The sequence below is a fragment of the Atractosteus spatula genome, chromosome 5 (assembly GCF_055471065.1).
Source record: "Atractosteus spatula isolate fAtrSpa1 chromosome 5, fAtrSpa1.hap1, whole genome shotgun sequence".
In the NCBI taxonomy this organism is placed as follows: Eukaryota; Metazoa; Chordata; class Actinopteri; order Semionotiformes; family Lepisosteidae; genus Atractosteus; species Atractosteus spatula.
In genome coordinates this window covers 49809293-49835864 of record NC_142710.1, presented here as the reverse complement: position 1 = coordinate 49835864, position 26572 = coordinate 49809293, and the positions used below count along the sequence as shown (strand labels likewise).

General features: G+C 35.9%; 2 protein-coding genes across 5 annotated transcripts in view; both read left to right on the top strand.

Annotated features, from left to right (window-relative positions):
* The first annotated feature begins 1300 nt into the window (after window positions 1–1300).
* eif4e3 (eukaryotic translation initiation factor 4E family member 3) lies at window positions 1301–17041 on the top strand. Its single transcript, XM_088917246.1, has 7 exons — window positions 1301–1596; window positions 11248–11320; window positions 12311–12405; window positions 12577–12637; window positions 12718–12784; window positions 13721–13876; window positions 14246–17041. Exons 1-7 carry the CDS (start codon window positions 1421–1423, stop codon window positions 14290–14292), a joined length of 675 nt encoding a protein of 224 aa, XP_088773372.1. The 5' UTR covers window positions 1301–1420; the 3' UTR covers window positions 14293–17041.
* Window positions 17042–24521: 7480 nt separating this feature from the next.
* foxp1b (forkhead box P1b) overlaps window positions 24522–26572 on the top strand; it is a 194094-nt gene continuing 192043 nt past the window's right edge. For all 4 annotated transcript variants that reach the window (XM_088917906.1, XM_088917901.1, XM_088917905.1 and 1 more), the window contains exon 1: window positions 24522–25005. The gene's annotated coding sequence lies outside the window, so the exon portion shown is untranslated. The remainder of the gene's footprint in view (window positions 25006–26572) is intronic.

The window sequence follows — 26572 nt, the reverse complement described above, 5'->3', positions numbered from 1 at the left end:
GTAGAAAAAGTAATCTCAGCATTGGGGCACGTTTTAGTGTGATGTGACTGGTGTCAAGTACTTAGTTTAGTATGGTAACTACCATCGTGCTTTACTAGACTTTACTGTACTTTTAATGTGATATACTGCAGTAAGCGCATGTTACAGTACAGTATCAGAGAGCAAATAAAAGTAAAACTGTGTTTAAAATATAACATGGCTAATTTAACTAACTACCAAACGGACTAATATTGTTATAATATTCTTACCTTTTATGTGATTAAAGATTTGTTCCCAAATTGCCCTGTACTTTTCCCAGAGAATTGTGTAGTAATAAAAATGTGGAGCCGCCAAATTACTTTTACTTTGTCCTCAGTACTACGTCACTGACATGAATCAAACTGATAGCACGATTTGTATTCAGACATTTTGTTCTGATTAATCAGTTCTCTTCGAGCACAGTGATTAGTCTAAGTGAATGTCAATATTCTACAATACAATATAGTTCTTGTCACTCATACGTGATTGATTGTATTGTACTTCACATCGGTGACAAGATTGGCAAAGTGGATTACTGCACAGCTCTTCAAAAAAGACAAAGCACTCTACTAGTAATAGCATTACCTCTCACTTTCCAGTAGCTACCGTAAAGTAAAATATAACTATATCTGGTTTTCTTTTCAAAGACAGAAAATCAAAGGGGATTATTTGATCATTATACAGTATGTGTACACAGGCGATTTAAAATATACTATACACATTTTATTAAATTGTATTATAGGAAAAAGTAATAGGTTTATTCCATGCTGAAAAGAGAAGAAAGAAAACAACGTGAAGCCTTCTTCGGGTGTAATTAAGTAAAAAGGTAAACATTTTGTGAATACAGCTCCATGAGTTTTGTTTAATTCAGCCGGTCAAAGAGACAGTTTCAGAATGGGTGATCTTTCTACCGTATATATGAGGCCTCACGCTTGTTGTTATTGTTCTACCGAAAGCTTACGTTGAGATTTATATGAATACTTTTAAAGGAGTGAAATGCTTACAATGTGTGTTTTGGACTGTTGGAAGGGATGTTAGTGGTATGCGGTACAACTACCCTGATGTCCATGCGCACCGTTTATTGCATATCATTCAGGTGGGAAAAAAAAACCCTACAAATGTCTTCTGTAACTCGAGAATGTACTGTAGCTTCCTCACGAATGGATGCAATGTGAGGATGTCGACGACCCCCCGAGCCAGCCTGCGTTCTGTAGCCCGGTGGCTCGAGCTCAGCCAGGAGCTCACGGTGAGAGGAGGGATGACGTCACCGCGCTGTTGTTGTGGTGGTGACGCGGCAGGGAGGCGGTGAGTCAGCGGCAGCGCCTCCGGACGTGGAAGTATTACTCTCACTGTGAAAATAACTCTCAGTTACTGGTTTTACACAGTGCAAAGAAAGCGAAAAATGGCGGTCCCTGCAGCTCCCGACCTGCAGATGAACGCAGAAACGCAAAACAGCCCGGCGAGCAACCCAGAAAACAACATCCACATCGACGAGACGGAATTGGAAAACATCACGAACAACGACGAGGACGGCACAGCGCTCCCCCTGCATTCTCCGTGGACTTTTTGGCTGGATAAGTGAGTCGGAAATGCCTTTTTGTTTTAACGGTGTAATCGACGTTTTCCTGTGCGAGTGCCTCGAACAACAATTCAAAGTGAAAATCGGACTTTGGAGCGCAAATAGAAGGAAATTCGTTTCAGTTGAGTTTGTGTTGGCCTAACATGCCAGTCCCCGATGAAACTAGTGTAAGCTTTCTGTAGCCCGAGAAATGATTTTCGTTTTTGCTTTTGTCAGTCAAATGTAAGCAGCTCAGGTCCAAACCGAGTCCCGTTTCATGAAGCGAAAACTGTTTGGGGGTGCTTTTAGGCAAGCCCAAGAATGTACTCAGGCCTAAATGCTCTCAAGCCTTCAGTGTATTGCAAGTACGTTATAAATCAAAAAGGATGCAGCCTAAATCTGTCAGCACTCTGTTGACATAGTGGTGCGTTATTCGGTAATGCAGACAGAACTAATTTTAACTGTTGCATGTATGCCACCTTGCTCGAATACTCTAACGTGAGTTTTGTAAGATGGTTTGAAAAAAAAACTGGTGCTTTCTCCTGTTAAGGAGACTGTACCTGGGACTTTTCTAGTAAGTTGAGCTAATTAGGACCCTCTGCAAATACGATGCAGACGCTCTAACGGACCGAGTTTAAATAGATGCCATTTGTCTGGTCGTGTACCAGAATGGTTAAAGCCCGATTTAAAGTCCCTTGGCTTCGCAAGTGTCGGTTGTGTGTGTTTGAAGTCGGACCTTTCGCATTGGGAAAAGGGGAAAGACGGGCAAGCTGAGCTGAGCTGTGTCCTGGACTCGCAGGCCGAAAGAACTGCAAGATTGAAGTGTGAAAAAGAGAGGTCTCTGAGGGTTAACTGATTGAAGAATCAGTACTCCAGTGGTGCTGCGAGAGTCACCCCGTTAAACCTCTTCAGCATCACCGGAGAAGGATAAACTAGAGGACTCCAATGGAAGCGATCTGAAGCGCTTTGAACTGGGGGGACTTCTTTACATAGAAGTTTGTGGGGAATCTAGAGCAACCTACACAGCAGTGTGGAAGCTGATATTCTTGCTTCTTTTCAGGATCTCTGTATCATTAGATTGCTAACAACCATAGAAGCTATATAGGCCTATTGGTCCCCTTTGTTTGTATCCTCTTTGTAATATTTTATGTTTTTATAACTTTGTTACCATTTTCTTCTGTTTTTCTGTATTGGCATCCCCCCAGTCTTCATTTAAAGGGCTATAGCCAATAGGCTATAAAAACATTTGGCCAAGCAAGATGCACAGCCTCTCTAATTAACCTTTCATTTTGTTCTTGCTAGATTAGTATGTCCTTCCACTTAAGAGAAGTTGCAGATGAGGGGTGGCTGCTTAGTCCATTGTGTTCCTTGAAAAGACCAGTTTTGAAGTAATCTGATGGATTTAGCTTCAGCAATGAAGTTAGACCACGTTCTGGAAGTGCTTCATATGTTTTGACTGAATATTTTATAGATCATAAATCAGAGGACAAAATGTTGTATGTTTATGATCATAAGTGTTTATTTTGAAGTCTTAAAATAATTATGCTTTTTGTTGTGCAACTAGCAAAAACTACAAGAACTTTTATAGGTTGAAAATCAGTCTGTAATTGTGAATGTGATGCATGTTAAAGCCAAAAGTTAAAATAATTTTTAAAAACAAAAGATGGGTTTTTTTTCTATCCACTTTTCTGTCAATAACTGCATTTCTACTATAAAAATAGACATGTAGTTGTATATTTTGCAAAAAATATTTCCAATGATTGGACAGAAGATAACTCTGCAAAGTTGCTTCAACTGGTGAAAAAAGGGGTCAGAAATCAAGAGCTCAGTGTTCTTTTCCTAATCATTTTTAATTTGTTTTGTACCTTGTATAATGTTAAAGTACCATCTGTCTCGGGGAATGAGGTTAGCAGAAAGTTCAAGATTAGCATGGCAAAAATGTGCTGATGTTTTCTTATGTCAGGCTGGTTGCTATTTCTAGGTGGCATGATGCAGTATGCATGCTTCTCTGTTTAAACAGTAACTTACTAAAATAATTCTCTTATTTTCTTAATAACCCTCCTTCGGCATTTAAAGAAAACAGGTTTCCAATTCCTTTCGTCTTTTTCCTTTACTCATTTCTTTTCTTGGTCATAAAGACAATATTGCGTTATGTATTGATAATGTGCTTTTTACAATTTGTAACCACATCTTTTTTGGTCTTGCCAATAATGCGGTGTTGATTTTGACTCTCATGGTGAAAATAAATTCTTCAGTCTAGCTGAATATGTACACTTTTTTGAGTCTAGCTTTGCTAGTAGCTTGTGTTTTCTTTGGCCATAATTGCATCCTAAAGAGGTTAAGTAGTGAGTAGATCCCTCAGCATGCAAGCTACAGAGGTCAAGTAGAGGTTGAGTCCTCTCTAACAAACGGAAAGACATAAGACAAAATGCAGCGGTTCAACTGTGGAATCTTCTCTTTTTACCATTCAGCATGATATTAACCTCTCCATGCTTCGTCTGTAACTCTGCTTTGATTTAGCCTTTTAGATGCGAAGCTTTTCATTCCAACTGGGGGGACAAAAAGCAGTCACATGTCTTACTTGGTGTGGCACACTGCATCATCTCCATAGATTTTTAAATCCTTGGCATTCATTTACAGATTTCAGCTTTTCACACCTCTCTTCAGGATCTCCCTTTGTTTTGGACACTCTCTTACCTGTGTGCCCGTTCTCGTCTTTGTCCTTTGTTCTCCTGTGAGAAGCTTGTCCCTGCCAATTTACTCTCTGTCTCACACCTGAAGAGAGTTCAAAAGCTGAGCCACAGCGTCTTGTTTCTTCTTCCTTCTTCTCAATGTGGAATTTGACATGTTCCTCCAAGTCAGCTTCAAATCTGGCAGTTAACTTGGCTACCCGCTGCTAATAATCATTTTATTTCATAACCATTGGGCCACTTAGCAACAATTGTCCCTCAGTGTTGGCCAACACTGTTGTGTACTTCAAAATACTAAATACATTTTTTGTACTTTTAAAAATCCACTGAATGATACTTTATTATTTTCCCAAATTTGTCATCTTTGGTGCTCATAGAAGTTCAGTCTTTTTACGTCTTCAGGCAACATACTTAATCTTTCAGATAATTTCAGAAAAAAAACAAGTTGATGTCTTAACTTCCTTATGTTTTGCAACAGAGCCTGAAGTATGACTTTAATATTTTAACAGACTGTTTTTGTTAATATTTTAAACTTTCTGTTCAAAGGTATACGTAATACTGATAAGTATGTCTTTGTAACACTACTTGGTAATCTTAATGTGTTGTCAGAGGGCAATGTGAAACAACACCAGACAGAGCTGACGTGTTGTTTTTCTGCATTTTCAAAATCTTTAACTATGACTTTGGACACTGGGGGATGAATGTGTCCAGGAATTGATTTTGTTTTTGTCTGTTGATTGCACAGGCATCATGTTTCAGTACTGCTGTTTGCCTAGAATATTTTCCTCTGTTACTCTGAACTCCCTATAAACCTCAGTGTCAGTTTTCTATCACTGAGTCATGAGATCTAAAGCCCACATTATTCAGTACAACCTGGCTTTATGAATTGACTGGCTTCTGCTTTTCAGTGTATTAAAGTACCAACACACCTACCTTTAAAATGAAATTACTATTATTTAAGCAACCTGTGTCCCAATGAGTACAAAAGTATACAGTTATACCTGTGTTTGAGATACTTTTATCATATCAATTGTTTGAATCTGAAAAGCTGTGGTTGTGTGTTTCAGACAGTGTGCCTGCATACAGAAATTGAATGTTGAAATGTTTGTCATCAGTTCTCTTGTACAACGTGGTGAAAATCAAAAGCTCAGACACACACTGGAGGCTAGATGAGTATAGCTGGAAAGTTGAAAAATAAGACAAAACAGATTTGGGAACGAGTGATCGATGTCTCCTGTCAGCAGTGTTTCTCTTGCAAATACAGATGAAATAAGCAGTGCAGCCAAGATATGAATGTTAGGCAAACCACTCTTGTTACACGATGATTAATGTTTTTGTTTTTAATCATCAAATCGATCCAGCTCTTGGTAGTTTTAAAGAGGTATTATGATGAAAAACAGTCACTCAAAACCAGAACCAATAGATAAATTGACAAATAATGATCTTTCACTATCCCAGCTTGCATACATTTTCTTTTACATTTGTCTTTAGCATTGTTTTGGTCGTCCTCGCGTTGTGTTCATTAACATCAAATGAAACTTAAGTCTACAAAGTAGGTCTTTGTTAGTCTGAATTAGTATTAACATTTCAGTCTGCTGTAGTCTTTTAGATGGGGTTGTTCAGACTTTCAGCTGTGAATGCTTTGTTCTGTGGAATTTTAGCACCATATCTGCATTTCATAATTACACTCAAAACTCTTATTGCATGCACTAAAATTGAAGTAACATAAATTATTTATTGTTTCAGATTTCATGCCTTGTATTGTGGTTTTATCAGGTTGCTTTTATGTCACACTGTTACATGGAATCCTCTTTGTAGAGGAAAGTAGTTTAAGGACACCTGCAGTGGTTAAATGGCTGTAGTCCTGGAAGTCACCCCCACCCTCCTACGAAGTGACAGACTTCTATGCTAAATTTTCTGCTGTTTTGGAAAGCCACGGGTGCCCAAGGTTTTGTTCCAGCTGGGTTATGAATGATTAAATGGATCTGTTATTTCAGTGTGTTTCCTAGCTGGTACCAGTCTCAGCTGGCAGGTGTGATGTGGCATTTAAGAGAAATTAGGAGTAACTTACAAAAAAATCGTTGTGTGATAAAGATATGTTGTTTAAGTTATAAAATTATTATTATTATTATTATTATTATCATTATTATTATTATTTCGTTTCATTGAGTTAAAGACGTTTCATTGCTGTTGAAGATCAAGGTAGCTGCGTAAACGTTTACATCTTCCTGTACCCTGTTGTTGCTTTCTGCAATTTAGACGTACATTGCGTAAGGTCTGCAGATACTTGGCCTTGGCTTTCAGTTCATTTTTGGCAATTTCAATTTGTTTGTTATCAATAAACTCAATTTGTATTAATCAGAATGTTTCTTGAACTGTAATTTTCAAATAGTATGAACTGCTAAAGGTTTCTGTGAAGACTTTAAAAGACAAACACAAAGCAGGGCAATTTATGATTGCTTTCTAAAGCTGAGTAAACTTGCATTTGCTGTCCTGTCATGTACACACATCAGCTTGCTTATACATAAACTTTTTTTTACGTAGCCGCAGCCATCTTAAAAGAAAGGATCGACGGGTCATCAACCTTTAAAGACAGACGTGCCAAGAGTTAGCTCATGCACTTGTTTTTATAGATTTGCATGCAGTTAATACTTTTTTTAATGTCAATAATACACACATTTACATTTTGAGCAATAATAAAATATCATATCTAAAATCAAGAAAATAATATGCACTTCTCAGCGTGATCCTTGCCCTTGCTGAGCAGCATGCAAGTCTCTGGGTGTTCAGTTGCTAACAGCTACGGGAAGGACAGTGAACTGACATTATGTGTGAAAATACCTGTTCACAGAGGTAATAATAATTAATAATTGCTTACACTTATACAGCGCTTTTCTGGACACTCCACTCAAAGTGCTTTACAGGTAATTGGGACTCCCCTCCACCACCACCAATGTGCAGCATCCACCTGGATGTCATAGTGTGCCAGACCACTCACCACACATCAGCTATAAGTGGGGAAGAGAACAGAGTAATGAAGCCAATTCATAGATGGCGATCATTAGGAGGCCATGATTGGTAAGGGCCAATGGGAAATTTGGCCAGGAGGCCGGGTTAACACCCCTACTCTTTTCAAGGAACTCCCTGAGATTTTTAATGACTCGGTTTCACGTCTCATCTGAAGGACGGCGCCATTTTACAGTATCGTGTCCCCGTCAATATACTGGGGCATTAGGACCCACATAGACTGCAGGGTGAGGAACAACCTTTTCTAGGCGGTGTCTGAGTGGTTTGATGTAGCTTCCACTTCCTGATAATCGAACCAACAGTGCCCACTGGAACATCCAAACACGTGGATATTGTTTTGTACCCTTTTCCTCATTTATGCATTTGTTTTCCTTTCTCTTAACTTCTTTGGAACGCTCTTTAGTCTTCATTTTTGCAGCTGTCCTTCAGATTCACAACCTAACTAATGATCCCTTAACTGTGGGGTTTTTATCCAGAAAATGTGGCAGTTATTTTAATGATTCACAGGTAGAGGCCAATTGTAAGGCAGTTGTGTCCTCGTTAGGGCAATTGTTTTTCACCTGTGTAAACTTAGAGCTTCTGCAACACAGTGATTGAATACAAACAGCATATTTCAGTTTTTTATTTTTCTTAAGAATATTTTCTAACATAAAACAATGTCACATTAAAATAATTTTGAGTTTCAGTGCTTTGAAATATAAATATTACAGAGAACAAAATTTCAATGTAGGATTTGTATGGTCTGAATACTTTTGTAAGGCACTGTATATTGATCCAAATGCTAAGAGCAGTGAAAATGCCACTTTCTTCAACCAGTCAAATTTCAGTGGCAGACTTTCAGCAGGTCGTGATAGAGATGCTGTGATTTCTTTCAGTAGTTTCAAGTTTGTTTCACAGATGTTTCCTGAAACTTTGAGTTCCACAGGAGTTAGTAAAAATGCTTTGTTTTCTGTACCTCACTATGGCATGTTTGATAGACTCAGACTTCTCTGTGTAAAGTGTGTGTTTTGCCTGAAACTGTTGTTGGACGCTTGATGTGTAACAGACAACTCTATCACAACATTGAGCACAAACAGCACGGTCTTGATGTTGAACAAAACCAAATCTTTCCAAAGGTGCTGAAGTGAGAAGACATCTAACTTTGCTTTCCTAGTAACTGCAGTTTTGTCCAAAATGTTTGACTTGACAATTAACAGTGAAAAATGTTAGCAGCAGCATGAATTGTAGGAATAATAATAATAATAATAATTAAAAACAACTTTATTTTATATAGCGCCTTTAAAGGTGGCTTCTCAAAGCACTTTACAGAATGACAACAACAATAAATAAAAAGAATGCACAAGATAAAACACAATTTCAATATACAGAGGAGACTGTGGATGGTGGTACTAAGAAAAGCAGAGGGGTGAAGAATGGAACCAGTTAAGTAAAAGCTTTTCTAAAGAAGAAGGTTTTGAGTCTGGATTTGAAGGAGTTTAGAGAATGTGACTCTCTGATATCCTTGGGGAGAGAGTTCCAGAGCTTGGGAGCATAACAGGAGAAGGCCCTGTCACCCATACAGTGTAGACGGGCTTGGGGGACAGTAAGGAGAGCAGAATTAGAAGAGCGAAGGTTGCGAGGGGAGTAGGGCGATAATAGTTCAGACAGGTACTGAGGTGCCAAGCCCTGCAGAGCCTTACAGGTGAGCATGAGGATTTTAAAGTCTACACGGAATTTGACCGGAAGCCAGTGCAAGGACTCCAGGATAGGAGTAATGTGATCATTTGCACTAAACCTGGTCAGGATTCTGGCTGCCGAATTTTGGACATACTGCAGTTTGTTCAGAGTAGATTTAGATACCCCAGCGAGTAGAGCATTACAGTTGTCAATTTGAGAGAACACAAATGTGTTGATCAGCTTTTCAGCCACAGTTAGTGATAGCATAGGGTGTAGTCTAGCGATATTTCTGAGGTGAAAAAAAGATTGTGAGCTTTCCTGTGAAAATAATAGACTAGCCCTGCTAAAAATAATGTAGTAAATAAACTAAGTGAATCATTTTCTTCTACACCAATTAGCTTTCATTAGATAGCATGTTGCTGAGAATTTCAGAACAGTCAAGCATTGTTTTTTTTGTAACTTAATTTCTTTGTGGTTTATTAGTCATTTATTCCTGCTAAAAATCCCTTGGCATGCCAGTAAGGGTATGTGTGCCGTAGGTTGCCTAAAGTTCTAGGACTTTGTAGAGAAGTAGATGGCTCCTTTCTCTCTCCACCTGAGTTTTCAAGCCAGTGCCCCATTATGGTGATATACATTGTGCTATACAAGGTGCCATGAATGAGATGTAAATTTCAGTTCCTGAGTGCTTGTTATTGAAGTCTCATGGTACTAATTCTAAGAGCAGAGAAGTTCTGACTGAATCAACATGAGGTTTTTTCAGTCTGGCCTATTGAAGATTCTTTACAGTTCAAAAGAGGTTATTTCTCACATCTCCACCTGAACTGCTGTTTAGTGGCCTGCTGACACACAATGGCTGTCTTGCGTGGTCTGGGTGGGTTGCTGCACTTTAGTGGTGGTAGACAGTGGTTTCCTTTGAGATGCAGTACAACAAGTGTGAGGAATGGATTTGTGTGTATTGTGATGAAGATAGACAGACAGCTGAAGCTCCGCAACAGTACATTTCCCTTAGAATGTCCACATTTCACTTGAGAACCATCGTGGGATAAAACTGAAGTAGACCGTAATAATGAGCCCTGTGAGTAAGACAAAGTGTACTTCAAAAACTAGTAGTGTTATGGCCGTTACAGATGATAAAATGAGGCTAGTGAATTCTGGACTCTTGTTTCTAACATTTTATTAGCACCCTCTTGTGGTGTATTTGATGATCTAATAATATATACTGTAGATGTTGCAGAGCACTCTGTTGTACAATTCAAAAAGGTAAGGTCCTCTTAAGCACACTTAAAGGCGATTTAGTATTTGAGATAATTAGGCCCAGGCCTATATTTTCCATTCTGACTGATATTCTTGCTGGACCTCAAGCTAATATGCATTAGCTAGTCCATGTTTTGAAGGCTTAACTTTGGCTTCTTGCCTTGATCCTTACCAGGAACAGCAGACTGAAAATGGATGGATGTAGGTAGTATCTGTGTAATGGGCCCTAGTGTAATTGTTTTTTTAGATCACTAAGTTCCCCTCTTTTGGCTTAGATGATCTCCAATATTTTGACCTGTGATTTCTTTTTTTTCAGTCTTTTGAAATTCCACCCAGAGTGTTTGAGAGCTTTATCTAGAAGAGAATTCCCTCCTGTTAACAAACTGGATTGATCAATAAATCAATATCTCATGTTCCTGTGAACTGCAGTTAATTTGGCATTTCCTATTTATATCTGCACAGTAAATATTCCACATTCTAAATGACACTGTCCTCACTTGACCATTAAGTCAATGTGTTCACACACCTTGTGTTATATTGTAAAGGAAGAAAAAGAAAAGTTTTTCGTTATTTGCTTAGTTCAGTTTTGTGCGCAACTAATATGTGCGCAAGTCTGCCCCCTAGTGTGAAAAAAATATTCCTAGCAAAGCATTGTTTTCTCCTAGCAGATCATTTTCTTTAAATAAGGGATTCTTGTTTCCTTGCAACATTAATATGTCTAGGCTATTTTCCTAAACCAGTACTGACAAGTATTACAAATACCAAAGTATTATAAATCAGTTAGAATGACATTGTAATATCAGTATTTTTCTCTTGAGTTTGATCGTTCTGATTCTCTGTGGTGTTGTGCCAGAACTTGAGATGCTTTAGTCAAGTATTGTTCGAAGCACACACTACGTGCATTTCATTCTCGTTTCTTGCAGAGCCACATATGACAAATGAAGGTTTACACTAAATGCCACGACAGTATAGCCAGAACTACACTGACTACAGAATTGCCCTATGCTGATTAATAGTGGTAAAGAAGATTTTTTTTTTCCTCAGGTCATTACCTGGAACAACAGCTGCAGAGTGTGAATCCAACCTTAAAAAGATCTACACGGTACAGACAGTACAGGTAAGAATACATCTTGTATTTTAAGAAAGAGCAAATAGGTGAGCAGGATTGTTAGGTTCGAAGGTGTTTCTGCAATGAGTTGGATAGTTTTCTGGTTTGAAATTCAATTTTGACGTTTGTTTATGTCACAAAAATAAAAAGGAATGAATTGTTTTACATTCAGAATGTAGGCTTGTAGACAGAAAGTTCCTTCTGAGTACTTCCACTGGATTGAAAATCGGTAGCTGTGACTCAGATCATTAAAATAATATGATCTGAGACAGTTGTCATTTCCAAAAGAGGTAGTGTATCCTATAAAAGAAACACTTACCACTTTGCAAGAGAACATGTAAGCTCGAAAGCCTTTATAGCTAATAGTAAATTGCCCTGTCTTCTCATTTTAATCTGCATCATCCTGGTTAATGACATGTTAATGACAGCAAACACCTGCAGTACATCAAGGCACTGTAACTCTTTGTGGATTTCAAGGGAGGGGGTCCAAAGTGTGCAAACAAGAAGAAAATGGTTAATTAAATAGAAAATCAATACATATCATGTAATCCCCAGGAATTTTATCTGAAACCAACTCTGTGTTCCTGTGCATTGTGATAACCTTTTGAGAAACAATAAGTCAAAAGGCTAGCAAACGAGCAAGCAGAAAAACCACTAACATTTACTAAATACATCAATTACTGTGTGTGAAACCTGAGGTGGAGCTTTACTTCATTGCAGTGTTTTTTTAAAAAATGTGAGAGTCAAAGAACTGTCATAAGAAAACTTTTGAGCACAAGCTAAACTCAACACGGACGTGTTTGCAAAAGCAATTTTTTTTTTTTAAATGTTTGCTGTGGTGCTCAGATTAAACCAACTTTAAAGTAAACGTATATCTTTCAATTTCTTACGTACATAGTCGTATATGAAGCAGCTTGTATACAAAGTTTTAAACTTTTTTTAATAGGAAGCTAAAACAAATTGGAATTTATTTATCTTACCATTAAAATCTTTCTTTAGAGCTTCTGGAGTGTCTACAATAACATCCCTCCAGTGACAAACCTGCCCCTGAGGTGTAGTTATCACCTAATGCGTGGGGAAAGACGACCCCTTTGGTAAGACTTCTGCACTATTGTCATTTTTGCACTAGAAAGGTAAATAAAATTTGAACTTATTTCCCCACCACATAGCTGACATTGTTAACAATAGTTAACAATTAAGCCATAAATAAAGTTTACCATCTGGAAGTCTGAAACATTTTCTCTGTTGTAATTTTTGTTTTCCAGGGAAGAAGAAAGTAATGCCAAAGGTGGGGTTTGGAAGATGAAAGTTCCCAAAGAAAGCACTGTATGTGTGTATTTGTTTATAAATTTGTTTTTAACCTCGTGGATAAAAAACAAGTGTTTATTGTATGTATTTTGTTTCAGGCTGCAGTCTGGAAAGAATTGTTACTTGCCACCATTGGAGAACAGTTTGCTGATTACTGTGCATCAGGTAAAAGAAAAATAACATTTTAAAAGGGCGTTTGTTTCATAAGAGAGTAATATAAATGTGATGGTTATGAACATACAGTAGGGGGCGGGGGGGTTGGTCTAGGATTTTGGGTTTTGAATTGCCTGAACAATACATCATCGTGCTACAAAATACAACCTGTGCATCCTGTAAGGTTGTATTTTGTAGCAGGAGAGGTGGATGTGGTTTATACAGATATTTCCTGTTCTATATTTACAACTTTTTATATTTACAATATTTACAACTTTCATATATAATATATATATATAAATTAATAAATATATTATATACAATTACAATATACAATTGTATATATTTTATTGGTATATATGGAATTATTTTACTGCCAATGCATATTGTATTTGTATACATTTCAGAAATTTTGAAATAACATTATTCAGTAAAATTCCAGCCACACTCCAGGCCACTTGAGCAGATATTTCAATAACAGTGCAGGTGATTAGTGAACGATTGTGAATCTACGTTTGTGATTCTCTCTTACTGGAAAGACCTTCTAGTCACATTTTCCTTATAGTTGTTTATAAAATCCTGGAAAATGTACTTTTAAAAGGAGAACACTTGTTTAAGAACTAATTTTTAATGTGGTTTTACAAATACAAATGCCTACTGGCTTCTGAAGGTCCTGGAGTACAATGGAAAATCACTATCATTTTAAAAACAAATATTAACCTTTTGCTGTCCTGTAATACTTCATGATTTTAGGCGTAGTAAAAATGTTTTGTTTTTTTTTTAAGTTCCTATTTTTCAAGTTTGAAATATCTGCTTTATGAAACTGTAAAGTTATGGGGCTTGAGTTTTTTTAGTTTTGTGAATTCAGACACTGTCATATGAGTGATTGCACACTACAGTGAACCTGAAATGATACAATGCTCACAGTCAGTATCTCTCTCTCTCTAGAAGATGAAGTAATTGGTGTCAGTGTTAGTGTTCGGGAACGAGAAGACGTTGTTCAAGTATGGAACGTGAATGCTTCTTTTGCAAGTGAAGCTAATATTTTAGGGAAGATCCATGAGCTTCTCCCCCACATATCTTTTAAAGCTGTATTTTATAAACGTAAGTATATTGAACACAGCATTATCTATGTCTGTGGAATTTAAACTGACATTTCCTGCAAAGGTTTTGGCTTTTGTGAAGCAAATGTCTCACATAAAATGCTTTTATTTAACAAAGTACAGTATTCTGATTCTTGTTAAGCAAAAAAAATTGAAGCTTTTTAAAAATATTAAACATTTAACAAGCTACTTAATTTCCCATTAAAATATTATAAAATGAGCAAGCAATCAGCCAGGGTGAGCATATAGTTATACAGAAAGTTGCAAAATGAATGTAACCCTGTATTTCATTTATTAGTTTTATCTTTGCATTAAAATTAAATATTTGTGTTATTTTAGTTTAAAACTGAATGTTATTTTGTTTTTTCAGCTCATGAGGAGCATCACGCTTTTGAAGGAGGGCGATCAAGACATTAATGTCCTGTACAAGTCTACAGTTTTTTGGATACACTTCAAAATACAATGACATTAATTACAGTGTATTAACACTGTAATTACAGTACCCTGTAATTATGTGGCATTTACACTTTGAAATACATCTATTTACATAATCAGATGACCAATAGTGTAACAGCATTACGTAATTATTAACATACACGAGTTGCAAATATAGAATACCATGCTATAAGCTTCCACTTACAGTGTGATTTCTAGTTCAGTCATAGGATTATTATGTGCAATTACATGTATTAAAAAGTGTAACTACAGTGCAATATTGGTAATATTTAAAAATGTAGATACACTCTTAAACTTGAAGTAATACACATTGCTAAAGTAAAATTTACGTAATGCATTTACAATATTGGTCATGCAATTGTTTATGTAATTACATGTTTTTCAGTGTGAATATCACATGATAACAAAGTAATTACAGTATTATTTCACTACTGTCTCTCTATTTTGAAGTGTATCCACTTTTTTGTTTGTGAGTTGAGCTTAGAAACCAGACTGGACTTCTTCATAGCCTACACACTACGGTAGAGTTTTTTTCTTCACTTTGAAATTATTTGTGGTAAAATAAGAAAAACAACCATCTCTGCTGATAAAGTGTAAGATAGTTTCAAAAATATTTTAAATAACTTCATCCTGTAATCCAAACCCCAAAAGAAAGCATGTTTCATATTTTCACTTGTTCATTAACTGCAGTAACTTGAGAAAATAGCAGTTGGAGAAAACTAAAGCTTTTATTCAATTTGGATGCTTGAAGGTAGTGGAATTTTAAGTGCTTTCGATATTATTTCATTTGGCATTTTCTTCATCTGCAGTTTACTGAAAAGGTTTTACTGGTTTGCAATGTAAGAGATCCAAGGGGTGTTTTAAAATTAACACTTTAAACCAGAAGTGCACATTACAAAGAATCTGCTTCTTTTAATTGATCTGTATTCATTTGCATTTTTTGCTTTCAATCATAAATAATCTTGAAGCATTCCTAGAGTGTTCAATAATGTGGATACTTCCTTGGTCCCATGAAAACAGTTTACTTCACAGCTGAAGAACTTCCAATTATTTTAATTTCAAGAAAGACACTGCACTGTTTTTTCATTATTCCAGTTGCACTGTATGGGTTTTTCTTTTTGTCTACTGTGTTAACAGTATGGTATATCGGTTTATTCTATGTGTGGTGCCAATTGATTGTACATATTTTTCCAACAGTATCTTCAATATACACTTAATGATTTTCTAGTTCATGTCAAGTGTACTGCTATGATTTTCAGACCAGAAGTAAGTTCATTGTTAAGCTGTGATATTAGGAAGTTTAAAAAGCTATCTCACAATGCAACTGGTGTTTTTGACACCAGTAAGTACTCCTTATGTAGTTATTGTAAATAGTCCATTAGGTTTGTCCATGTTTAGTTTTCACCTAAATTATTGTTTTTTAATCCTGAGACTGCATTACCTAATTGTGGGAGCCATGTAGCACCTAATGTTCAATGCCTTAAAAACTGACACAAAGTTTGCTGAAACCTAACCCTTTTATTATGTATATATTTGAATTTGTGAAATATCCTTTATTAACAAAAAATGTAAAACTGCAGATGTTTAAAGATGAGCAGATAATGACACTTGTGACAATTTGTAGCGCATATAGAATGAATACCAGAATTTTCTAATTTAAGGAATATTACATATTATGTGTTTATGGTTATGATCTATACTGGAAAGTTCCTCTTATTTTGTGTGCTGCACGTAGAATAAATAGGTTACCTTACTGGAAACTCCCCCAAGATAACATCTTCACCCAGATCATGTACTTCATAATGCAGGTCATATTCTTCTGCCGTTTCCTTCTGTTACATGTTCTGCAACCGGAAGAACATTTTTGTTGTCTGCTCTCTGCTGTAATCTTTTTTTTTTTACTTTTTTGGTTTTCAAATGTTTTTGGAGACACTTGTATTGCAAATTCTAATAAATGTTCATTACTTTAAAAAAAAAATAATTTGATATACTTCCAAAATGCCTGTATTATGACTACAAATCGGGGTAGTTTGTACATTAATTACTCTGTAACCAAAGAGGTGATGTTTTACATGTATGGTAGAATGCTGCATGAGAGTATATGAATGTACACTTGTCCTGCCAGACCTATTGCTAGACCCCCATTCTAGTTCAGCAAGTGTATATTCTTTAAGAACAGTGGTAGAGAGGTTTAAGTTTTTTTTTTGTTGTATTGTTTTTGTGCAGTCTGAAGTTCTACAAAAATGTTTCTTAAAGAAATCCATACTATTTTAAATGTATTCTGGCCACGAATGTTGCATTTTTATCCAAATACATTTGTCAAGGTTGATTAAAGTCAGTCATGAGGCCTGTTCTTCTGTATCTCAGGTCTGTCAATGTGAAAATGCACTAAAGCACAATGTTATGTTAGTAATATTTTACAAAATCAAATGTTTGGCACATAAAGCTATAAAAGCGATTCTTTCAAATGAAGCAATTATCCTTTTATTAAACCATCCTTTTACAATACACAAATTGATTTTTGTCTTTAATATAATAGTGGTTTCTGTTGGAGTTATCATACTGTTTTTTTTTTACAGAACAGAATGGTGCCTTGTGTTCTCTTAGGGTTTGAGCCTTATAGAATGTGCTGTCTATTTGAACTTTAGATTTTGATGAAACGTTTTTGCTTGTAGGTTTTGAAACAATAAAATTTACAACTTTAAAATGTCTTTACTTTTCACCTTTTGTTTTTTAAAATTTCCTGAAATATAAGGACTTTCATGAATTTGCAGTGACGTGGAGGGAAACTAATACTTAACCCGTGTTTACAATTGTACGTTTATCCTACGATTAATCATGACTTAGGAAGAAATGTTAGGATTTGTTTAATGTAAAGTGTGTATCAAAATGGGTGAAGACTTTCTTGTAAACAGGAGCTTAGGATGTACTGCTTTTGTATCCATGAAGACTACTAGTTACACGAAAACATGGAGTAAATCGATGTTTTAAGGCATTTTATATTGCTTAAAGAATTATTTTAAATGTAAAATTACATTTAAATTGTTTTCCCTTTTTAACTTGTCTTAACTGCAATGCATTCTGTATTTTAGCAGGAAGTATTTTTAAATTTACCACACTTAAAACCAGTTTGATCATTTCTATTCTGAGAAGTACATTATATGCAAGCCTCTCTTTATTGAGAAAACATCTTCATGCAAAACCTAAATATGAACCCCCGAGTAGTAATCACTGGGGAAAATGTGTGAACTTATTTAGACTGCAAGAGTTTTTTTTTCAGGTTTTATACAACACAAAGGAATTTCAAGGGACACGTAAGAAAAAAAAGCTAATTAGCCACTCAACTAAAAAAAAATAATTTGCAGAAAATATGTATTTTTTCAAATAAAGTGCGGAAAATAAATTTTCCAGCATTGCATTAATAGCAGCAATATTAGCATCAGTAAGTAAAAATCTGTGAGATCTCTTTTGGTTTAACAATATTGAGGATCCCTTAACAAGTCCTGGAAACAAGGCTGTAAGAAGAACACCACGCATATGAAGCCAGAAGATCTCGAGATGGAATATTTGGCTACAGAAGTGTTTGCTCAAACGTGAAAGATGTTGCCAAAGATTACTTAATGGTAATGCTATGTACAGTTACATTATAGATGCATAACCACATTAAATGTTTTTTACTTTTTAGATGAAATGTTCTCCAGACAGTGCTTTTTTCCAGCATTGTGCATTCTCTTCTAGAGACCAAAGGGCACAGTACAGTTTATTTTACCTTGGAAATGGATGTACTCATTTCCCAATCCTCTTTGTAAATCATACGAGAGTAGAATGTAATGGGTGTGTGGGTTCAGTTTCCTTGAACACCTTTTCACTATTTAAAATATTTTAAGAAACATGGATTTTTGTCATGGATTCGTTTTTCTTGAGTAGTTAGAATTTCTCCCCCTTCTTATTGTATTCTGTGGATTTTTTTTATTAAAGAAATATAATATATATATATAAATTAGGAAATTTAAAGCTATATGTTTAAACATTTTCCTTTGTTAATTGTAATGTTTCATGATTGAAGATTTTTGTTTTTATTTTTTTCCAGAAGCTCTTTACAAAATCTCAAGACAAAGTAAAGCAGCATTGTTCTCATTTAAATTAAAAGGGAAGTCATTTCTGGTTTTATTATTATTCTTTGTACGATTTGGATTATTATTTCTTTGTAAGAAAAGTGGTTAATTTGGATTTCATATTTTGGTGAGATTTTTTTGGAAAATAGTTATGCTATTATATATTATTATATATAATAATTATGAAGTCATATAACCCTATATTCTTTTTCTGTCATGTTTTTTTGGGAACATAGATCACTCACACATGGAAGCAGGTATTTTAATTATCTTTGGTAATTTTGCGATAATATTTTGTCCCAACATTTTAATGCCAATTAAATGGGGTCAGATACTTTGTTTGGTAAGCAATAAATACTGTGTTGGAGGTTTGATACATAAAATTAATGATTATTGTCTGCAAGATTGCCTTTTTAATTTTAGCCCACCCAGCTTCAGTTTTTTACATTTGTCTCCACCCAGTGTCACTAATAGGAACTACACCCAGACGTTCGCTTTCACAGTGTTTTGTAGAAGCCTATTTTCAGTAACTTGGTTTTAATAAATGCCAGGTTTTGTGTGTGTGTGCTCTGTCCAGTGTGTAGTCTTGCCTCATGTCCTCTGATCCAAGGATAGCTGCTGGGTTGTCACAAACCTTACCAGGAGTAAGCAGCTTTCTGATCATGGACATAAAGCCTCAATTTCCTTTCGGGATCAATAAAGTCTTATCTGTATAGTTTTAATAAAATGAGCAAAATGTAGTATATACATATAATGTTTTCCTTCTTGACGCTACGTGTGAAAAAGCTTATACATCAGCAGTAATGTGGATAGAATTGCTGTATATTTAAAATTGTACATTTCGCCCTTTAATTATTAGTGATATTAAATGTTGTTACTTTGCGGCTGTTAGATTTCTGCTGATTTAAAAAAGGAAATACAAGACCTGTTTGTATTGCCATTTTTCATGCACTGTCTTAATTTCATAAGTGACCTTTACTTTTTTTTTACAACTGAAAACTGTTCATTTTTACTGTAAATTAAATTCACTGCAGAACATTCAGTAATCTATTACCATTGTTCTTCCATATTTCAGTACGCCCTGAGCAGTAGTGGTACAATATAATTTGAAAGCTGTCCCTTTGGAAATTGAAAGTAGATTCTCTGCATTTGCTTAATTACCTAATTAACAGAGAGCTAATTACTTTGTTGTATGTGTGAATGTGTATAAAGAGGATGTTACATAACCGATAGCAATCCTCAATTAGTTTTCTTTTCTATAAAAGAAAGCCTACTTTATCAAAACCCATGGCCTAATCCTGGAGCATCTATAAAGTCATACCTACAGGATGTCAAAAATGATTCAGACAAAAAAATATTTATGTTAGTCTCTCTTGGGCAGCCTAGTGTGATGCAAGCAAGGAGATAATTCAAATGGTTCTATTGAATTTTAATTTTGTATTTAATTGCTTTTAAAGGAATCATTATTCACATAGTTTATTATGATGTATCTTTCATATTTCCTGTAACATACAGGGAGTACTCTGTAACAGTCTCTAGTTTTTATTTCAACATACTTAGAAAATATGCCCGATACGACATCTCAGCAAGACAACGTTTGCAAACTGAGGTGAGTCTATGAGGATACAGAGAAGTGCTCTTGTTTTCTTACTGTAATTTTGAACTTTCCGTAGTAGATTAATTCACTTTATGTAGTACTTTTCTTTCTAAATACCAGCACACAGAATATTGCTTTTGATGTCGTGCGGTAATTTTGTAAAATGTGTAGATTACTTCAGACTTCTTTGTCTTTTTATGTGCATTTATATACATATCATTAAATACATTTTAAATGGGAAAGGAGCCATTTTAACTTCTGAAAATCCTATTTTTGGTACTGGTTCTGTTGCAAGACAATGGTTCCTATTGATGTTGTTTGGATTAACCAATTGTTTCGAAGACACACTGAACAGAAATAAACAGCACTGTAGGAAATATATTTGACTTTTTAAGTGATCCTGACTAATCAAGGTCAGAACTCCACGTTATATCATTAGGATATTTTTAAAGTTAAAATGCCACTAATTTTGTGCTGGACATTTAACCATTGTCAAAATTCTGTTATGACACTTTGGCAAAGAAACTCTCTGCATATATTTTATGCATTTGTGTTGAAATATATGTTTAATCAAAGGCAATTAATAAGTAACAAATCCTGTAAGTTCCAGGATTCATTTGTTGCATATTTAGAGCCTCTCATGAGACACACATACAATATTTGCACGCCAAATTAATGGAAAATTTAACTGAAAGGTTCTCCTAAATGCAATGTTGGTCTTGGGTTTTTTATGCTTGTCCCTTTCGGTATAGTTGTTACTGTGAGATTTTTATATAAATCACAAGCGTCGTTCCTACACTACATTAGTGAAAAAATATTTTTTGTTGTTTTCCCAACTAGAGGGCCACTAAACTTTCTTCATAGTGCTAACCATTTCAGGAAGCAGAACATGAGATATTTGGTTCTGAAGTGTGCAAGACTCACACTTGCTTTCTGGTCTGACTTTTCTTGTGAAACCTGCTTTAGAAAGGTTGAGTCTGTGTTGCACAGGCAGGTCTCAGGGGTGGCTGCGTGGGACATTTCTCTCTCAACATTTCATTGTTTCCTGGAAGTACAAAAATAAAGTGATTTCAAATTCATTGTAGGCAATCAAAACCCTTACCTGGGCTGTTCAGCTGCCATACTGCAAATGGTTTACATGGTAATCTTCAAAGCTTTCCGATCGAGAGCAAAATTTGCTGTGCATTTTATGAAAGTAAATGCAAAAGCTGAGAGTTGCAGATCTTGAAAGATACAACGGAGGCGTGGAAGGATAGAATTAAAATATATAACTTTTTTTTTTCATTTCCATATAGTTTGGGTATTTGAACTCTTTGAGGGTCGGAAAAAAAGTAAGCAACTTTTTTTCTGTAATAAAAGGCATGGTACATTCCTTGCATTTTAAATCTTGGTTTTGTATTTATCAATTATTACAAGGTACTTCATGTTGCAGTTTTTATATGTATTTTTATGGATATAGAAATGGTTCAGTTAAAATCTCAAGTAATGCTATCTATTTATAAATATTCAAACATTACAAAATGGTCCTGGCATGTCTGTAATTCACAAAGTAGGTACCAAAACGTTTTACTTTAATTGTTAACTGGTAAATATCTACTGAAATATTGCAAGCTGAAATATATAAGATATTTGGAAATTTTCAAAGCTGTTTGGACTGAAATAACTGAGCTCTCATCTTACCAGTGTCAAATAGGGACTGCTTGCTACCCACTGTAAAAGCAGCCATTTAGAACGTGGGCAGACAATGGTGGGACTTGCATTGCATTCCACGGTAAGTCTCAGCTCATCATTAATTATTTAATGAACGTTCAGCAGCAGGCTCAACTAATTCAGACTCAATTAAGTGAGAACAGCAGTACTTAGGTGGAAGTCCTGCCATGTACAATAGAAGAGTACCATACAGTACAACAGTTTACATTCATACAGTGCTTTTTACACAGGCATCACTGAACTTTACTGCGACAACTGAAGAAATCAATGGCCTCAACACTGAGCACTGTTCTGTTAGAATTTACTCAGCTGACCCATCACATCGTACAGGGTTTTTGAAGGGGTTAATGACTGGTAGATGAATACGAGCCCAAAGAGCAGTGCACAAAATCCATTCCATGATTTGAAGTCCAGAAACATGCGAAAACACGCACCGGGCATTTGGCAGGAGGTGTAGAACATGCTGAGGCGTGCTGAGGCATCGGTGTGGTTCTTATGCAACTGAGATTGCAAACATGTGGGGCCTGGCTGGTGGTATTCACTTATGCTGTCTGCACTTCAGCATTATCCTTCACATTGAACGTTCATTAAATCTCAACACTGCCTGATTCAACTCCCGTTGTCAGTCTGCACATAGTCTTCAACTCCAAAGACAGAAGGTAATGTGATAATAACACCAATAAAAAAGAAGTATTGATCTTGGATAATTTCTGCATCGGCATTAATCTTGAATGAGTTAGGGTTTTACTTCACTGCATACAGCAGCAGAACAATACCTTTGTTTATAGGGCCTGAAAACAACGCATTCGTTTCTTTTAGTATAATTCTACCTACAGTAGATGAATGTAACAAGTTAAAATAATCATGCTTGTACTGAGAGTCAAGAAGTGTTACTTTGTAAACAGCAGGAAGGGAAAAAGGAGACTGTGACCAACACTCAGAAAGTAGGCCAGCAGAACTGTCTTATTGTATATTTAATGCAATAAACCTTCATACTTTTCCACATGAACAACAAGACGATGGAAAATTTAAGACACGGTCATTTTTAAAAGACATAACCATTATGCTTTTCTTGCTAGGACGGGATTTGATTTTGCAAGCAAAGTGATGGATAATTCCTTATTATGACAATCACTTCAAGGAATGGTGTTTCACTCAGTTATGTTTAGAAGATTTAATCAATGAAACACACACACTGCCCTAACAAATCCAACATTTGACAGGTCAGACCACTTTATTCCAGCAGAGGCGTAGGAGGAAACATTCATTGAAGGTTACAGCAAAATGATACCACAAATTACAACAAACCTTTTCATCTTCAGTTTGATTTGTACTTTTAGCTAACATTTGTGGGGATGGTCTATAATATTTCTGAAACTATTAAACTCGCCATTTGTTTAATACTAGAAGATAAAAGTCAACCTTTGGTCATCCGTTGTTTTAATTCAAATAAAAGACCTATAGTAAAAATAATGTCCTATATTATGTCTGTACATATATATAAAAAACATAATAAATATTTTGAGTTGGAGGAGCGTAATGACTTTTGAATTTCTAAGGCACAACATGTTTCCGATTTTTAAGGAAAAAAATATTTTGCGCTGAAAACGGTAGAATACTAAGACTGCAAAGTATTACCTCAGGTTACACTGCAATCGAAAGGTGGCGCTCTGTACCCTACAAATAGTATTGCAGAAAAGTTAAGAGGGAGACTTCGCTCTCGTTGTAGCGCCATAATAAATTTACCGTCTTTTAATAATTAAATTAACTGTGCTTTTCAGTCCTTGATCAAGGACAGTGAGACTCAAAAATATTTTAGTTGAGTTTTAGATTAATGTCGCTATCGACAACCGCTAATCGGACTACTGAACCGACCCACAATCATTTTCTTCTAGGGGGAGAAATGAGTAATTTGTAATTAATGTTATAATGACTTCACACCTACGAAGTTTATTCTTTTGCCTTCGATGTAATGTGCCATAACAGTGGATGCTGTAAGGAGTACGACCAATTTATCCATATGTTCATCATGTTTCATATTTCAAACATGGGTAGAGACTACATTTTAATCTGCACAATATTGAATGGGGGAAAAGCAAGTAACCCAATTTGCATAAGAAACTGCTGAATTGAACATTGCTACGCCGAATGCTACTCATTCCTGAATACACAACTTAATATTCTTAAATTGTTCTCGGATTCATACCTATGCATTATGAGTAATATTTTAAAAAAATGTAAATTACAAAATGATATATCAATTATTGTTGGCTAAAGAGATTAAACTTCACAGTACGCAGTCACTCATAACATGTATCAAATAGTTCACCTTGCTTAAGAAACCGCCTACATCATTTCAACACCAAAAAAAGCCGGACTATTTATAGGGAAGTTGCATACTTTCCTATTCTTGCCGAGTTACAGAAATTAAATAAACATCCTCTTAACCCCCGCATTTGTCATGGCGGACCCCTCTGAAACATCATGAATAGTTTCCTGAAGATGGTGTTAAAATAATGCCATGTATCTCTCCACCAGTCTCGAATAACACCCAGAATTGGCACTGTTTTCTACTTCCTTGCACATGGGTCTGTCCTTCTAGTGAACTTTCACCTCCCGAACTTGCCTCCTTTCATTGGACAAAGTGCAGGGAAAAAAAGAAAAAAGAAAGCTGCTTTTTGCTTCAATTGTAATTAGCTTTTAGGCACTTTCACTTTTTTTAACAATCGCTTTTCACTAATGTCTCCCACCACCTCCCCTTTTTTTACTTCCATAAACGCATTTATGTTCACGGCTCGACTTTAAAGCATGTTGTCATTTTAATTGGAACTGAGTCCCCGTCATTTTTTTTTCTTTTCTAGATTTTCAATGAAGATCTGCAATGAATGTTGTTTACCCAGCAGGTGGATATGACGTCAGGGACTTGGAACATCAAAAAATAACAACATCCAAATCCGCGATTCCCCTTTTCTTTCAAGGCGCATTAAAATGTAATATCATCACAAGGAGCTGGGCTTCAGATTCGAGGCAGATCGCGGTGTGAAACTCTGGATTCTTGCTCGGAAACAGTGCTTTCCGTGAGCCATACAGAGATTGCTTGTTGCAGCTAAAGTTAGTCCCCCAAGCGGAGTAATATTGTTATTTACTGTGTGGTTGTTGCATGCTTTCTTGGTACACAAGATCGCATGTGTAGTTGATTGTTACAAGCCCAGCAAATTATCTTCTGCGTTGATCAACCATTTTTCATACTCGGTAAGTTGGCAAATTATTTTCTTCTGTTACTCTCGTTTGTAAGAACACAGAGCCGGCTTCCCCTCTCGCATGCTCGTTTAGTTTGCCTGTTTTTCGCTTTGCCCCCTTGTTGTTGTTATTGTTTTTGATGGCGAAACAAACAAACAAACAACACCAAAACAAATTTGCATGAGAGCGGACTGACTACTTGTCTGTCTCTCTTTGTTGCAGGGGTTCAGGGGCGATGTTTTTCTTGAGCGTGACAGTGGTAGCGCTGCTATCGATACGGTAGCTCCTACTTTTTTGGGGGGAAGTTACCAAGTTGGTCTTATTTTTTCCCCTTCCTTTGGGGACTGAAAGCGAAGTTAATGCTCACAAACAGTGTCATCTAGGCATGTAGGGAGTGAAATGAACTTTTAATAATAAACGTGTATGGGTTGCACGCAGAACCGTAACTTCCTAACTTTAGAAGTACACACTGGACAGAGCTGGGTAGGGTGGTGGGTGCTGTGATTTGCTTTTGGGCTACAAGTAGAGAAGTTCGTCTAATTCCCCACGTGTTAACTTTTAAAACCGCAGACATCGCTAATGCTTCTGTATTGCATTCATCAGAGTAGGGTGTTATAACTTTTTTTAAGCCATGAGCGTGAGTGTTTCAATACACGAACATTTGTCAACATGGTGCGATTAGAAGTGGAGAATGCCTTTAATAGTTGGATAGAGGCATATCTGGTAAAAGCGCGTAGTCTGGATATGCATGTTGTCCTAAACAATTCGGTATTGGTCGCTTTTCATCATCTATTTAATTTATCCTTTTAAAACGATCACCACTATTTAATTAATCTTCGCATTTCTTAAGTTCGGAGAAAAATACTATTAACTGAATGTTGAGTTTTCGCTCAGGTTTTCGTAAATTTACGTTTTCGACCGAGTTGTTTTCAGATCAGAAAGTTAGCAATGTTCTTTGATAGATTAACTGTGAAGTTTTATGAAAGAGGGCAGTATTATGCATTTACTTATTACACATTTAGTGCAGTAATAAAAACGCATTCATATGCTAAACATTAACATTATACTTAAGTGCATCAAATACATGTATTCAGTTTAGGGATTTAGTGAATGTTAGCTCTCTATAATGAATCAGCCCATTCGTATTTATATATTGCTTGAGAGGAAGTTTCTCAGTGTTCATGAGCATATAGAGAAGAAACAAACGTGTAGTGGGTTTTTTTTTTTGGGGGGGGGGGGTTCTTGCTTTGTGTAGTTGTCTCATGCTTATTTACAGTAAAATGTTATTTTGATCGCTTGTTTTTTTGCAGTTGGGGATAACATCTTTTAACCAACATCAGGGAAAATATAACTGAACTGCCTCACCTTGAAGATTTTTTGGGAAAAAGTTCTTCGCATTCGGAAATTTTTTGACAATGGCTAATGGCGCACATTTTACACTGTTAAAACATACTATTGTACGTACGAAGTTTAAATAAAGGCCCTTTGCTTTACAATTCATTATTTTATAGGAAATATGGCTCTGGTAGTTAAAGTGTTTTACAGTGTTTAATTGTACATAGTGCCTGATATCTCCTAT

What these genes read in the sequence shown, in the direction of transcription:
- eif4e3 (XM_088917246.1), top strand. Translation starts at nt 1,421, where the DNA reads ATGGCGGTCCCTGCAGCTCCCGACCTGCAGATGAACGCAGAAACGCAA. An exon ending in AAGTTCCCAAAGAAAGCACT is followed by an intron (nt 12,638 to 12,717) that starts GTATGTGTGTAT and finishes ATTTTGTTTCAG; the next exon opens with GCTGCAGTCTGGAAAGAATT. An exon ending in TGCTGATTACTGTGCATCAG is followed by an intron (nt 12,785 to 13,720) that starts GTAAAAGAAAAA and finishes CTCTCTCTCTAG; the next exon opens with AAGATGAAGTAATTGGTGTC.